Genomic DNA, 13,074 nt, shown 5'->3' with positions numbered 1-13,074 from the left:
AACTCCTGACCTCAGGTGATGTACCCGCCTAGGCCTCCCAAAGTGCTGGGATTACAGGCATGAGCCACCGCACCTGGCCTGAGACCATCTTTTTTTTTTTTTTTTTTTGAGACGGAGTCTCGCACCGCGCCCAGCCTGAGACCATCTTTTTAAAAATAAATAAATAAATGAATAAAATAACTGAGTTATACACTTAAAATGGATCCTTTTTATTATAGGTAAATTATACCTCAATAGTGGTTTTTAAAAAATGTTAATGATACCAGGTTCTTATTCAGGAATGTTTTGGCTCTTTTCTGTCATTTTCTCTTCTGCATCAATCTTAGACTCAACTTTCAAAATTCCTCCAAATACCTGTACTTGTTCAAATTAATGTTGGTTTTGAATGACAAAAAACCTGAAATAACGGTGGTTTAAACAACAAAGAAGCTTATTTTTCTCTGTTTCTGTTCCTAGAACAGGTCAACTTCTTTTCTGCTTAAAGTCTTGGCACACGTGATTCTCTCTCTACCTGAAACTCTTCCCACTCTCCTTGTACAACTGGCTCCTCCTATACTTAAAGTCCTTACTTGTCACGTTCTTAGAAAGACCTCCCTTGACCAGGGACTGAGGTGGTCTCCCTTTTTTATTTTCTTCTTTTTTTCCCATGTCAGACAGGTCACGTGCACGGAACAATGTTTGAGGGTAGCACATCTCAACCCTGTGCATGAACACGCATTCTTCACACTTAGGAACTACAAAAGGATTTCTTTGTTATTTTCTTCCCTTTTTTAGAGACAGTTTTGCTCTCATTGCTCAGGCTCAAGTGCAGTGGCACAATCTTGGCTCACTGCAATCTCCGCCTCCTGGGTTCAAGCAATTCTCCTGCCTCAAACTCCGGAGTAGCTGGGATTACAGGCATGCGCCAGCACCCCTGGCTAATATTGTATTTTCAGTAGAGACAGGGGTTTCTCCATGTTGGTCAGGCTGGTCTCAAACTCCCAATCTCAGGTGATTCGCCCGCCTCGGCCTCCCAAAGTGCTGGGATTACAGGCATGAGCCACCGCACCTGGCCTTGTTATTTTCTATCACAGTACTCTGATTATTTACTTCACAATTTTCATTCATTTACCTAACAATTATTTACTAAAAACGTTCTATATGAAAGTTTCAGGCCGGGAGCAATGACTCATGCCTGTAATCCCAGCAATTTGGGAGGTGGAGGTGGGTGGATCACCTATCTCTACTAAAAACACAAAAAAATTAGCCAGGCATGGTGGTGCATGCCTGTAATTCCAGCTACTTGGGAGGCTGAGGTAGGAGAATCGCTTGAATTGCTTGAAACCTGGGAGAATATTATTTTCATTCTATTCAAGATTAGGGACATAAATGAGGCAATCACCTCAAAGAATGATAAACCTGATTAGAAAACGGAATTGTTAGCCATTACCAAATAAAATAAATCAAATATATATTTTTAATCTCAAAAAACTCAAGGCCAGGCACAGTGGCCCACGCCTGTAATCCCAGCAGTTTGGGAGGCTGAAGCGGGTGGATCACTTGAGGTCAGGAGTTTGAGACCAGCCTGGCCAATGTGATGAAACTCCACCTCTACCAAAAAATATAAAAGTTAGCTGGGTGTGGTGGCACGCACCTGTAGTCCCAGCTACTCAGGAGGTTGGGGTGGAAGAATCACTTAAACCAGGGAAGCGGCCAGGCGCAGTGGCTCACGCCTGTAATCCCAGCACTTTGTGAGGCCAAGGAGGGTGGATCATGAGGTCAGGAGTTCAAGACCAGCCTGGCCAAGATGCTGAAACCCCATCTCTACTAAAAATACAAAAAAATTAGCTGGGTGTGATGGTGGGCACCTGCAATCCCAGCTACTTTGGAGGCTGAAGCAGAGAATTGCTTGAATGTGGGAGGCGGAGGTTGCAGTGAGCTGAGATCATCCCACTGTACTCCAGCCTGGGCGACAGAGCAAGACTATGTCTCAAAAAAAACAAAACAAAAACCAGGGAAGCAGAGGTTGCAGTGAGCTGAAATCATGCCACTGCACCCTAGCTTGGGCGACAGAGTGGGATGCTCTGTATTAGTCCATTTTCACACTGCTGATAAAGACACACCCGAGCCTGGGTAATTTATAAAGAAAAAGAGGCTTAATGGACTCATAGTTCCTCGTGGCTGGGGAGGCCTCACAATCATGGTGAAAGATTAAAGGCACGTCTTACATGGTGGCACACGAGACAGAATTAGAGCGAAGCGGGGCCAGGTGCGGTGGCTCAAGCCTGTAATCCCAGCACTTTGGGAGGCCGAGACGGGTGGACCACGAGGTCAGGAGATAGAGACCATCCTGGCGAACATGGTGAAACCCCGTCTCTACTAAAAAATACAAAAAACTAGCCGGGCGAGGTGGCGGGCGCTTGTAGTCCCAGCTACTTGGGAGGCTGAGGCAGGAGAATGGCATGAACCTGGGAGGCGGAGCTTGCAGTGAGCTGAGATCCGGCCACTGCACTCTAGCCTGGGTGACAGAGCGATACTCCATCTCAAAAAAAAAAAAAAGAATTAGAGCTAAGCAAAAGGGGAAACACCTTATAAAACCATCAGATCTCATGAGACTTACTCACTACCATGAGAACGGTATGGGGGAAACCACCCCTATGATTCATTTACCTGCCACTGGATCCTTCCCACAATTCATAAGAATTATGGAAGCTACAATTTAAGATGAGATTTGAGTGGTGACACAGCCAAACCATATAACCCTGTCTCAAAAAAGAAAAGAACAGAACAGAACAGAACTCAGTCTCCAGCTCCCAGCAAGCAGGCAGGCCTCATTTTTGCATCTTAGTAAGGATCCTCTGACATGCAAACTTCATACTTTTCTCCATGTTCCTACTACGCATAGAGTGGTCCTACATTGTCCAAACTGGAACCTTTTAGAGAGATAACAGGAAGACACTGAACACGTGAATGAAAAATGGCCAGACCATATGCAAAAATAGAACTCTGACTCACAATCTGCAGCAACCAGACCAGAAAACCAATCTATCATCTACAAGTCAGACATGTAGGAAGTTAGATCACTATCACTAGCAAACAATCCAGGAACCCAGCAACAACCCCTGTAACAAATGGCCCCAGATGTCAAGAACTTTATTAATAAATGATAGCTTTTTAAATTTTTGGACCTGCTGTCAACATAGGACCAAAAGAAAACCAACTGTGCATCCCAACCAAATACATAGGATGCTCTGCTAGTTCTAGTTACCCCACCTATAGCTTCCCTATGACAACAGTCTTCAGTTAGGGCACACCTGAAGCCTTCCCCTATTCCCTACTGTAAAGTTTTCCCACTCCTCTGTTTTTGAGGCTCTGACAAAACGCAAGTGATGGTGGTTGACTCCCTTGTTATAGCAAACTCTGAACAAATAGTCTTCACCTCTTCTCATGTAGTCTTCAAATAGTCTTCATGTATTTCCACAAAGGGGATACTAGTAATAATTTTGCTGAATCAACAGGCAAAAAATCAGGACTGTCCTGAGCAAATCTGGACATAAATCACCCTAGTTATGAAGCACAATTAGACCAGAAGCTGTTTGCTAGTGAAATACTGTATGAGGTTTAGGAGAATGAAAGTGTGAAAGACAAAAGATAAAATATGCCACCACCACTAGGTGGGGTTACACCACTAAAGAATGGAGGATGTTTCAATTAAAAAGGGAAGTGCTTGAAGTGTACATGCTCTTAGGTTACTGTTCAGTAATATTTTTGGTTTTGATGCATGATACTGTAAATCCAAACATTGGAATCAATGTAAAATGGTCTTCAGGGCAATAATTGATGAACTAATTCCAACGGGAAATGTTTGAGCATATTATCATCTAGTATTAATTCACTTTCAATTATTGCCTTCTGCACCTGAAGCAGTAATGAGATGAACAACACATTCCCTGCCTTTAAGAAGGTGGCTGGGTGCAGTGGCTCACACCTGTAATCCCAGCACTTTGAGAGGCCGAGGCAGGCGAATCACAAAGATAGGAGTTCGAGATCAGCCTGGCCAATATGGTGAAACCCCGTCTTTACTAAAAATACAAAAATTAGCTGGGCATGGTGGCGTGCACCTGGAGTCCCAGCTACTTGGGAGGCTGAGGCAGAAGAACCGCTTGAACCTGGGAGGCCGAGGTTACAGTGAGGCAAGATTATACCACTGCACTCTAGCCTGGCAACAGAGTGAGACTCCACCTCAGAAAAAAAAAAAAAAAGGAATAAAAAGGCAGCATTCTAGAGTACTTCAAGTTTACATATGAAGGGCTGGTTACATAAGTTGTAAGACCCAGTGCAAAATGAAAATAAGGGACAGCTTATTCAGAAAGTATTTCAAGACGGCAACAGTAGAGCATTAAACCACCTGTGGGGCCCTTCTGAGGACAGGGCCCTGTGTGACTGCACAGGTCACACACCCATGAAGTCAACTCTAAGTGTAGGATAGTATTCTATGACAAATTATAGACTAATAAACTATGTTGCCTAGTACACGTTGTGATGCTACTAGGCCTTTCAATGTGGTTATTTGTTTATTTGAGATGGAGTTTTGCTCTTGTTGCCCAGGCTGGAGTGCAATGGCATGATCTCAGCTCACTGCAACCTCTGCCTCCCAGGTTCAAGTGATTCTCCTGCCTCAGCCTCACAAGTAGCTAGAATTACAGGCATGCGCCACCATGCCCAGATAATATTGTATTTTTAAGTAGAGACAGGGGTTCACCACATTGGTCAGGCTGGTCTTGAACTCCTGACCTCAGGTGATCCACCTGCCTCTGCCTCCCAAAGTGCTGGGATTATAGGCATAAGCCACCATGCCCGGCCTCAGTGTGTTTTCGTTCTATGTTGGACATTTGGCATGCAAAGAATTACATTTCATTTTAAAAATTACTAAGCATTGACTACATTTGTACTATATGCTGTAGAGAATCTTTCCTACCATTTAATCAAGCATATAAATAATCTAATTTTTAAAATGTTATAAAAAGTTAGTTATAATTCTTCCACCTTTCCCCATAAGCCTAAAGCACAGAGCAGAGACTGAAACTGGTAGGCACTCAATAAACACTTGTCAAATGAATGCAAGGAGGCTGGAAAGTCCCATATCAAGAAGTTGTTATTTGGTGAGAGCCTTCTTGCTGTGTCATCCCATGGCAAGAGGCAGAATGGCAAAAGAGTCAAATTTTACTCGCCTTAAAAGTGAAGGAAAGGCCAGGTGCAGTGGCTCATACCTGTAATTCCAGCACTTTAGGAGGCCAAGGCAGGTGCATCACCTGAGGTCAGGAGTTCGAGATCAGTCTGGCCAACATGGCAACATGCCATTTCTACTAAAAATACAAAAAATTAGCCAGGCATGGTGGCACACACCTGTAGTCCCAACTACTCAGGAGGCTGAGGTGTTAGAATCTCTTGAATCCAGGAGGCGAAGGTTGCAGTGAGCCGAGATTGTGCCACTGCACTCCAGCCTGGGCAACAGAGCAAGACTCCCTCTAAAAAAAAAGAAGAAAAGAAGGAAATTCTAACACATGCTATATGAGGGCATTAAGCTAAGAAACAAGCCACTCACAAAAGTCAAATATGGGAAGATTCCACATATACGAGGAAGCTAGTGTAGTCAAAATCATGAAGACAGTAAGTAGAATGGCAGTTGCCAGGGGCTGAGGGGAGGGAGGAATGGGGAGTTATTTTTTAATTAGTATAGAGTTTCGGTTTTACAAGATGAAAAGAGTTCTGGAGCTACATGGCAGTGATGCTTGCATATTATGAATGTATTAATATCACTAAACTGCACACTTTAAAATGTTTGATTGTAAATGTTCTTATATTTTACCACAACTAAAAAAAATAAAAATAAAACAGTACATATAGTGAAGAAGTAAGAAATGAAGTTGCAACCAAAGGGACCAATATTTTGGGTGAGAAATCTAATACTTAATTCAGTGCTAATTTTTATATTTTTAGTAGAGACAAGGTTTCACCATGTTGGCCAGGCTGGTCGTGAACTACTGACCTCAAGTGATCTGCCCGCCTTGGCCTCCCAAAGTGCTGTGATCACAGGTGAGAGCCACCTCGTCCGGCCTCACACCCTTGTGTGTGATTCTCTTAATTCCATTTTCTCTCCTCCCCTCTGCCCCTTAATATACTGCACTTCACCTTGTCATCAGCCAAGTAGGACCTGAAATAAGAATACTCAAAACACGGTAGAAATAAACAAGAAGACAGAAACTAAAGCCTGTATCTTTTTTTTTTTTTTTTTTTTTTTAGTGCTTGGTAACTGTCCCTTTGTGTCTCCCTAAGTGCAGGATAAACTTCTTGAGGCAAATACAAATGTTCGATAAAATTCTGGGCCAAGGAGTCTTGCACTGGATATATTCAACAAATTACCTGCCGATGATAACAGCGTAAGTAAAACGAGTTCTAAAAGTAACAAATGACTTAGTTATCCTCAGTTATAAGGATAAATCCGTCCTTCCTTTTCTTTTTCACCTAGCCCTTTTGTTGGGCCTCTAAAATGTAAGGTAACTACGTGAGGAAAGCAAGCAACAGCTGGTGGTGTGTTTTTACCCTGATTTTATCACTCCAATTATCTACCGTCGCTGGCTTTGCGAAGACTAGCTTTGTACCAGAACGAGGTGTGGCTGGAACGCCTGAGGAAAGCAAACCAACTTTCCCAGCCGACACCGTTGACAGCGTGTCCGCACGCTGCACGCGGGTAGGAACTTCCTTCCTCCAGCCTGGTTCGCCCGGCGGGGAACCAATAAAGTTGAGCGCGTTCAAAGGGGTCCTAATCTTCCAGGGCCCACTGGGCAGGCCTGCAAAATAAGGGCCCTAGAAACTCCCTGAGGTTTGCAAGTCTTCTCCCGCTCCTCGGAATTTTTTCCCCCTCATTCGCATTACTTTTATTCTGACGGAAACGGCGCGGGCTAGGCCCCAGGAGGGGGGCTTTTCAGGTGCAACTGGCCCGGCGATCGCGGTGGGCAACCCCTACGAGGCCCCCGGTTGACTGGGAGCTGGCGGTCCGAGCTGTGGCTTGGAAGACCCACACGATGAAGCCTAGACCGGCCCGGTTCGTGGATAATAAACTGAAGCAACGAGTCATCCAGGTGTGTATTCTGCACCGCTCGGTCTCGCCCAGGGCCCCGATCACTGCCCCAGGGTGCCACTCCCCTTTTTTTCGGGTGGCGTCCACGTGGAACTCAACTAGTCTTCTTTCCCCAGTCTGGGTCTGGGCGTGCGTCTGTTCCTCCTTCGTTGGTGGTGCCGGGGCCTTCCCTACCCACGTTGGTGCGGAGTCTCAGGAGAAACCGGGGACGGTGGGAGGGTGCAGCTTGGTGGGGCTGTCGAGGATGTCTGGTCGTCTTCAGCGCAGATCATTCAGTAGAGTGGAATTAACCTTTGAATTTTAACCTCTTTGACTTGTGAATTTAGTACAGGAATGGTCTTCAAACGCTCGCATTGTAAGAGGTCCTTGAGAAGGGGTGGCATAAATAATACGTTAATTTCCGCTCTCAAGGAACTTACACACTAAAACGAGGTAACATGGGTCTGGCAACAGTAACAGGCACTTTGCCTACGGTTTTCTCATTTTCATGACCATCAGTAAAAAGCAGTGTGGGCAAATACCTTAGAATGTAAACAAGCAGTCTGAGTTAAAAGGCGGGAGAGAATTTTCTTCACTTAGGAATTGGTGAGCTACACATTCTCCTTGTTTTTCTTTCACTTCACCAGCCCCTAAACAATCTCCTTTTCGGACCCATCTTTTCCTACCAACTTGTAAATGTTGGAAGTGCTCTGAGCCCTGTTCTCTTACCTCCCCTTCCTCCTCTTTCCTCATACACCTTTCTTATCTATCCATACTTCCTATGTGATCTCATTTAGTCTAATAACCTTTGAATAGTGTCTACATATTCTATTATCTATATATTTATTTCATTTTATTTTTATTTTTCTGAGACACAGTCTCGCTCTGTTGCCCAGGCTAGAGTTCAGTGGCTGTTCATGGGCACAATCATAGCTCACTGCACCCCCGGCCTCCCTGGCTCAAGCAATCCTCCCTCCTCAGCCTCCCCAGTAGCTGGGACTACAGGTGTGCACCACCACATCTGGCCAATTTATTATTATTATTGTTATTATCATTTGTAGAGACGGGGTTCCACTATGTTACTCTGTCTGGTCTTTAACTCCTAGGCTCAAACGATCGGGCCTCAGCCTCCCAAAGTGCTGGGATTACTGGTGCAAGCTGCTGTCCTGTCCTCTATATATTTATGACTGCTAAATTTGTATCTGCCGTCCAGATTTTATCTTGAAGTACAGATTGATATATCCAGCTGCCTAGTCAGCGTATCTCCAAATTAAAATGGCCAAGTGGAACTTGTAATTTTTTCTTCCTTCAAACCTGCCCTTTCTTAGTGTTCTGTATCTCGGTAAATGATACCACCGTTTGTCCAGTTGTTAAGACCAAAAGCCTTAAGGATCATTCTGAGTCTCATTTCCTGTATACCATCCATCAACAGCCTGGTTTGCTTTACTTTCAAAATATATTCCAAGTACTTCTTACTGTCTTTCCGTATAACCATCTTAGTCCAAACCATCATCTCTACCTTATACTATTGCAATAGCCTCCTAACTGGTCTTTCTGATTCTGCTTTTACCTAAAGCCTATTCCCCACAGAGCAGCCAGAGACATCTAATTTTTTTTTTTTTTTTTTTTTCGCTCACTGCGACCTCTGTCTCCTGGGTTCAAGCGATTCTTCTGCCTCAGCCTCCCAAGTAGGTGGGATTACAAGTGCATGCCATCACGCCTGGCTAATTTTTCTATTTTTAGTAGAGACGAGGTTTCACCATGTTGGCCAGGCTGGTCTTGAATTCCTGACCTCAGTTGATCTGCCCGCCTCAGCCTTCCAAAGTGCTGGGATTACAGGCGTGGCCAAGACATCGTTTTAAAAGGAAAAATTAGGCTAGGGGAGGGATAGCATTAGGAGAAATACCTAATGTAAATGACAGGTTGATGGGTCTAGGAAACCACCATGGCCCTTGTATACCTGTGTAACAAACCTGCATGTTCTGTACATGAATCCCAGAACTTAAAGTATAATTTAAAAAAAAAAAGGAAAAATCAGAGCTTGCCATAGCCCAGCTCAAATCCTTTCAGTGGAGTCACAGATATCTTGAGTAAAACCCAGTCAAAAAAGCCCTGCATATTCTGGCCTCTGTTGTCCTAGTTTACTTTTTGTCTCCTGTCCCAACCACACAGACCTTCTCAAACATGCCAAGCACAGGACCTTTGTTCTCGTTGTTCGCTCACTCTGAATTACTCTTCTTCTGGATGTTCCCGCATCCCACAACTTGCTCCTTCACTTTATTCAAGTTTCTGAGCAGTGACTCCTAATTACTGGATCTAGTGGCCTCTTCTCTGTCCTCACACTTGACTGCTTTTCAGCGTTTGACATTATCAGTTTTCCTCTATAGCTTTCACTTCGGTTCATTATAAAAGTACAAATTGAATATCCCTTATTCTAAATGCTTAAGACCAAAAAATGTTTCAGATTGATTTTTTTCAGGGTTTGGAATGTTTGCGTATACATAATGAGATATTTGGGGATGGGACCCAAGTTAAACATGAAGTTTACTTATGTTTCATATACGCCTTATGCACACGGCCTGAAGATAGTCTTACACAAGATTTTAAATAAATTTTCACTTAGCTATATATTTAATTTAATTTAATTTTAATTTTTTATTTTTGAGACTGGGTCTCACTCTGTCACCCAGGCTGGAGTGCAGTGGTGTGAACACTGCTCACTACCACCTCAAACTCGTGGGGTCAAGTGATTCTCCCACCTCAGCATCCCATGTAGCTGGGACCACAGGTATGCACCATCATGTCTGGCTAATTTTATTTTTCGTAGAGATGAGATCTTACCATCTTGGCCAGGCTGGTCTGGAACACCTGGACTCAAGCAATCCTCCTGCTTTGGCCTCTCAAAGTGCTGGGATTACAGGTGCGAGCCACCACGCTCAGGCTATTTTATTTATTTATTTATTTTTGAGACAAGGTCTCGTTCTGTTATCCAGGCTGGAGTGCAGCGGCTCGATCATAGCTCACTGCAGTCTCTAAGTCTGGGCTTAAGCGATCTCCCACCTTGGCCTCCCAAAATGCTGGGAGTATAAGCACAAGCCACCACACCCAACCAATTTTTAAATTTTTTTGTAGAGATGAGGTCAAACTTTGTTGCCCAGGGTGGTCTTGAACTCCTGAGCTCCCAAAGTGTTGGGATTACAGGTATGAGCCACCATGCCCAGCCAAAAGGTGATTTAATATTGAAACTAAATTGCCTCAAGCTAGTAGTTCTGCAGTATCTGACAGATGTCAAATATCACTGTGTTCCTTGAAGTTTAAAATCTCCCCTGCTGCCCTTATGAGTTTATTGCAGTGTTCTAGGGTGTTTGGAAACCTAGGATATTAGTAAGTAAGTCATCACTTACTGCCTTGTAACTATGCTAGTAATAATATTGTGTTATAGTGATTAATAATGTTAATTAAATTTTCTGATTTCAGACTTGACAATTATTGGTTACTTTTATTTACGTTTCTGGTATGCTTTATTAATGAAAAGTTTATCTTAAAGTATAATGTGTTCAGATAGCTCAATCTGTTGATTAAAATCACTGAGTTTGAAATATTGAGTGTTTTATATTTGTTATATTTTCTGTTTTAGTACCTTACCGGTAACAAATGTGGCAAATATGTGGACATTGGAGTCTTAGCATCTGATTTACAAAGAATGTACAGGTAAATAAATAGTTTCCAGATCCTTGAATTTTTATTTCCCCTTTACCATTTTAAAAGTTTATATCCTGCTTAAATTTCCAGTTGATATCAATAACTGCTGGCATTAGTTCACCAATCCATAATCTTGGAACTCAATTCAGTTATGCATACATTTATCAAATACCTATTATGTGCAGTAAGATGTCTTTTGTACTGTGGGAAATGGTCGCTGCTTATCTTTTAGTACCTCACAGTCTGGTCAAGAGATAGAGATGTTATTATATCACTTCCTTTCCTGCTTCATTAGAAAATTAAAACCAGGCCAGGCATAATGGCTCATGCCTATAATCTCAGCACTTTTGGAGGCTGAGGTGGGAGGATGGCTTAAGCCCAGGAGTTTGAGACCACCCTGGGCAACATGGTGAAACTCCATCTGTACAAAAAATATACAAAAATTTGCCAGGCTTGGTGGCATGCACCTGTGGTCCCACCTACTTGGGAAACTGAGGTGGGAGGATCACTTGAGCCCAGGAGGTCAAGGCTATAGTGAGTTGTGGTCACGCCACTGCACTCTAACCTCAGTGACAGAATGATATCCTTTCCCAAAAAAGAAAGGAAGAAAATTAAAACCATTACCAGCAGGTATGATCTCCCTGAGTTTTCTGACTCCTTTTTTTTTTTTGAGACGGATTTTCGCTCTGTTGCCCAGGCTGGAGTGCAATGGTGCAACCTCAGCTAACCACAACCTCTGCTTCCCAGGTTCAAGCAATCCTCCTGCCTTAGCCTCCCAAGTAGCTGGGATTACAGGCATGTGCCATCACACCTGGGTAATTTTGTATTTTTAGTAGAGACAGGGTTTCACCATGTTGGCCAGGCTGGTCTCAAACTCCTGACCTCGGGTGACCTGCCCGCCTCGGCCTACCAAGGTGCTGGGATTACAGGCGTGAGCCATGGCACCTGGCCTCTTTTTTTTTAAACACAATTTTTAGTTTTATTTTTTGTGGAGACAGGACCTTCTGTATTTGCCCAGGTTGGTCTTGAACACCTGACCTCAAGTGATCCTTCCACGTTGGCCTCTCTAAGTGCTAGGATGATAGGCATGAGCCAGCATGCCCAGCCAGCTTCCTGAATTTTTTTTTTTTTTTTTTTCCAAGACGGAGTCTTGGTCTGTTGTCCGGGCTGGAGTGCAGCGGATCTCGGCTCACTGCAAGCTCCGCCTCCTGGGTTCAAGTGATTCTCCTGCCTCAGCCTCCTGAATAGCTGGGATTACAGGCATGTGCTAACCACCCACCTAATTTTTGTATTTTTAATAGAGATGGGGTTTCACCATGTTGGCCAGGCTGGTCTTGAACTCCTGACCTTAGGTGATCCTCCTGCCTCGTCCTCCCAAAGTGCTAGAGTTATAGGTGTGAGCCACCCCACCTGGCCAAGAATACCTTAATTATTTCTAAAGGCCCTATCCCCAAATATAGTCACATTCTGAGGTACTAGGGGTTAGGACATCAACGTAAGAATTTAAGGGAAACACAATTCAGCTTATTGGACTCTGTGCTGTGGCTCCCAAAATTCATGTCCTCGTATGCAGATACATTCATTCCATTCCACAAGCCCCAAAAGTCTTAACTCATTTTAGCATCGACTCTTAAGTCCAAACTCTTATCTAAGTATCATCTAAATCAGGCCAGATGGAAGGACTCACACCAATAATCCCAGCATTTTGAGAGGCTTAAGGCCATAGAGTTCAAGACCAGCCTGGGGAACACAGTGAGACCCCCGTCTCTACAAAATAAAAATAGAAATAAATAGCTGGGCATGGTGGCATGAACCTGTATTCCTTGCTGTTCCAGAGGCTGAGATGAGAGGATCACTTGAGCCCAGGAGTTCAAGGTTGCAATGAGCTGTGATTGCACCAGTACACTCCAGCTGGGTAACAGAGCAAGACCCTATCTCTAAATATGAAACAAATAAATAAAAATAATGTTATATAAATTAATTGGTAATGGCTGAGATTCAAAGTATGATTTATCCTGGGGCAAAATTCCTCTATTAACCTGTGAAACCAGACAAGTTATCTGCTTCCAAAATACAGGCATGTCCTGTATAACAATGTTTTAATCAATGATGGACCTCATGTATGATGGTGATCCCGTAAGATTGTTACATCATATTTGTACTGTACCTTTTCTGTGTTTAGATGTGTTTAAATACACAATACCATTGTTTTACAGTTGCCTATAGTATTTAGTGCAATAATACGCTGTATAGGTTTGTAGGCAGAGTAGGCT

At 43.4% G+C, this 13,074-nt stretch overlaps 1 protein-coding gene and 1 non-coding gene across 3 annotated transcripts in view; one reads left to right on the top strand and one right to left on the bottom strand.

Annotated features, from left to right (window-relative positions):
- Positions 1 to 647: 647 nt before the first annotated feature.
- On the bottom strand, positions 648 to 746 carry LOC115899486. The gene has a single exon (XR_004059184.1). It is a non-coding gene; the product is annotated as a small nucleolar RNA U13 (small nucleolar RNA).
- Positions 747 to 7,008: 6,262 nt separating this feature from the next.
- The window catches only part of NVL (nuclear VCP like), a 97,519-nt gene continuing 91,453 nt past the window's right edge, over positions 7,009 to 13,074 (top strand). For both annotated transcript variants that reach the window (XM_030936717.1, XM_030936718.1), the window contains exons 1-2: positions 7,009 to 7,121; positions 10,737 to 10,810. In XM_030936717.1, the coding sequence (XP_030792577.1) occupies positions 7,065 to 7,121; positions 10,737 to 10,810 (131 nt within the window). In that variant the 5' untranslated portion in view covers positions 7,009 to 7,064. The remainder of the gene's footprint in view (positions 7,122 to 10,736; positions 10,811 to 13,074) is intronic.

This window comes from Rhinopithecus roxellana, chromosome 8 (assembly GCF_007565055.1).
Source record: "Rhinopithecus roxellana isolate Shanxi Qingling chromosome 8, ASM756505v1, whole genome shotgun sequence".
NCBI lineage: Eukaryota > Metazoa > Chordata > Mammalia > Primates > Cercopithecidae > Rhinopithecus > Rhinopithecus roxellana.
Note: the sequence above shows the minus strand (reverse complement) of the source record. Positions and strands in the feature narration are given on the sequence as shown.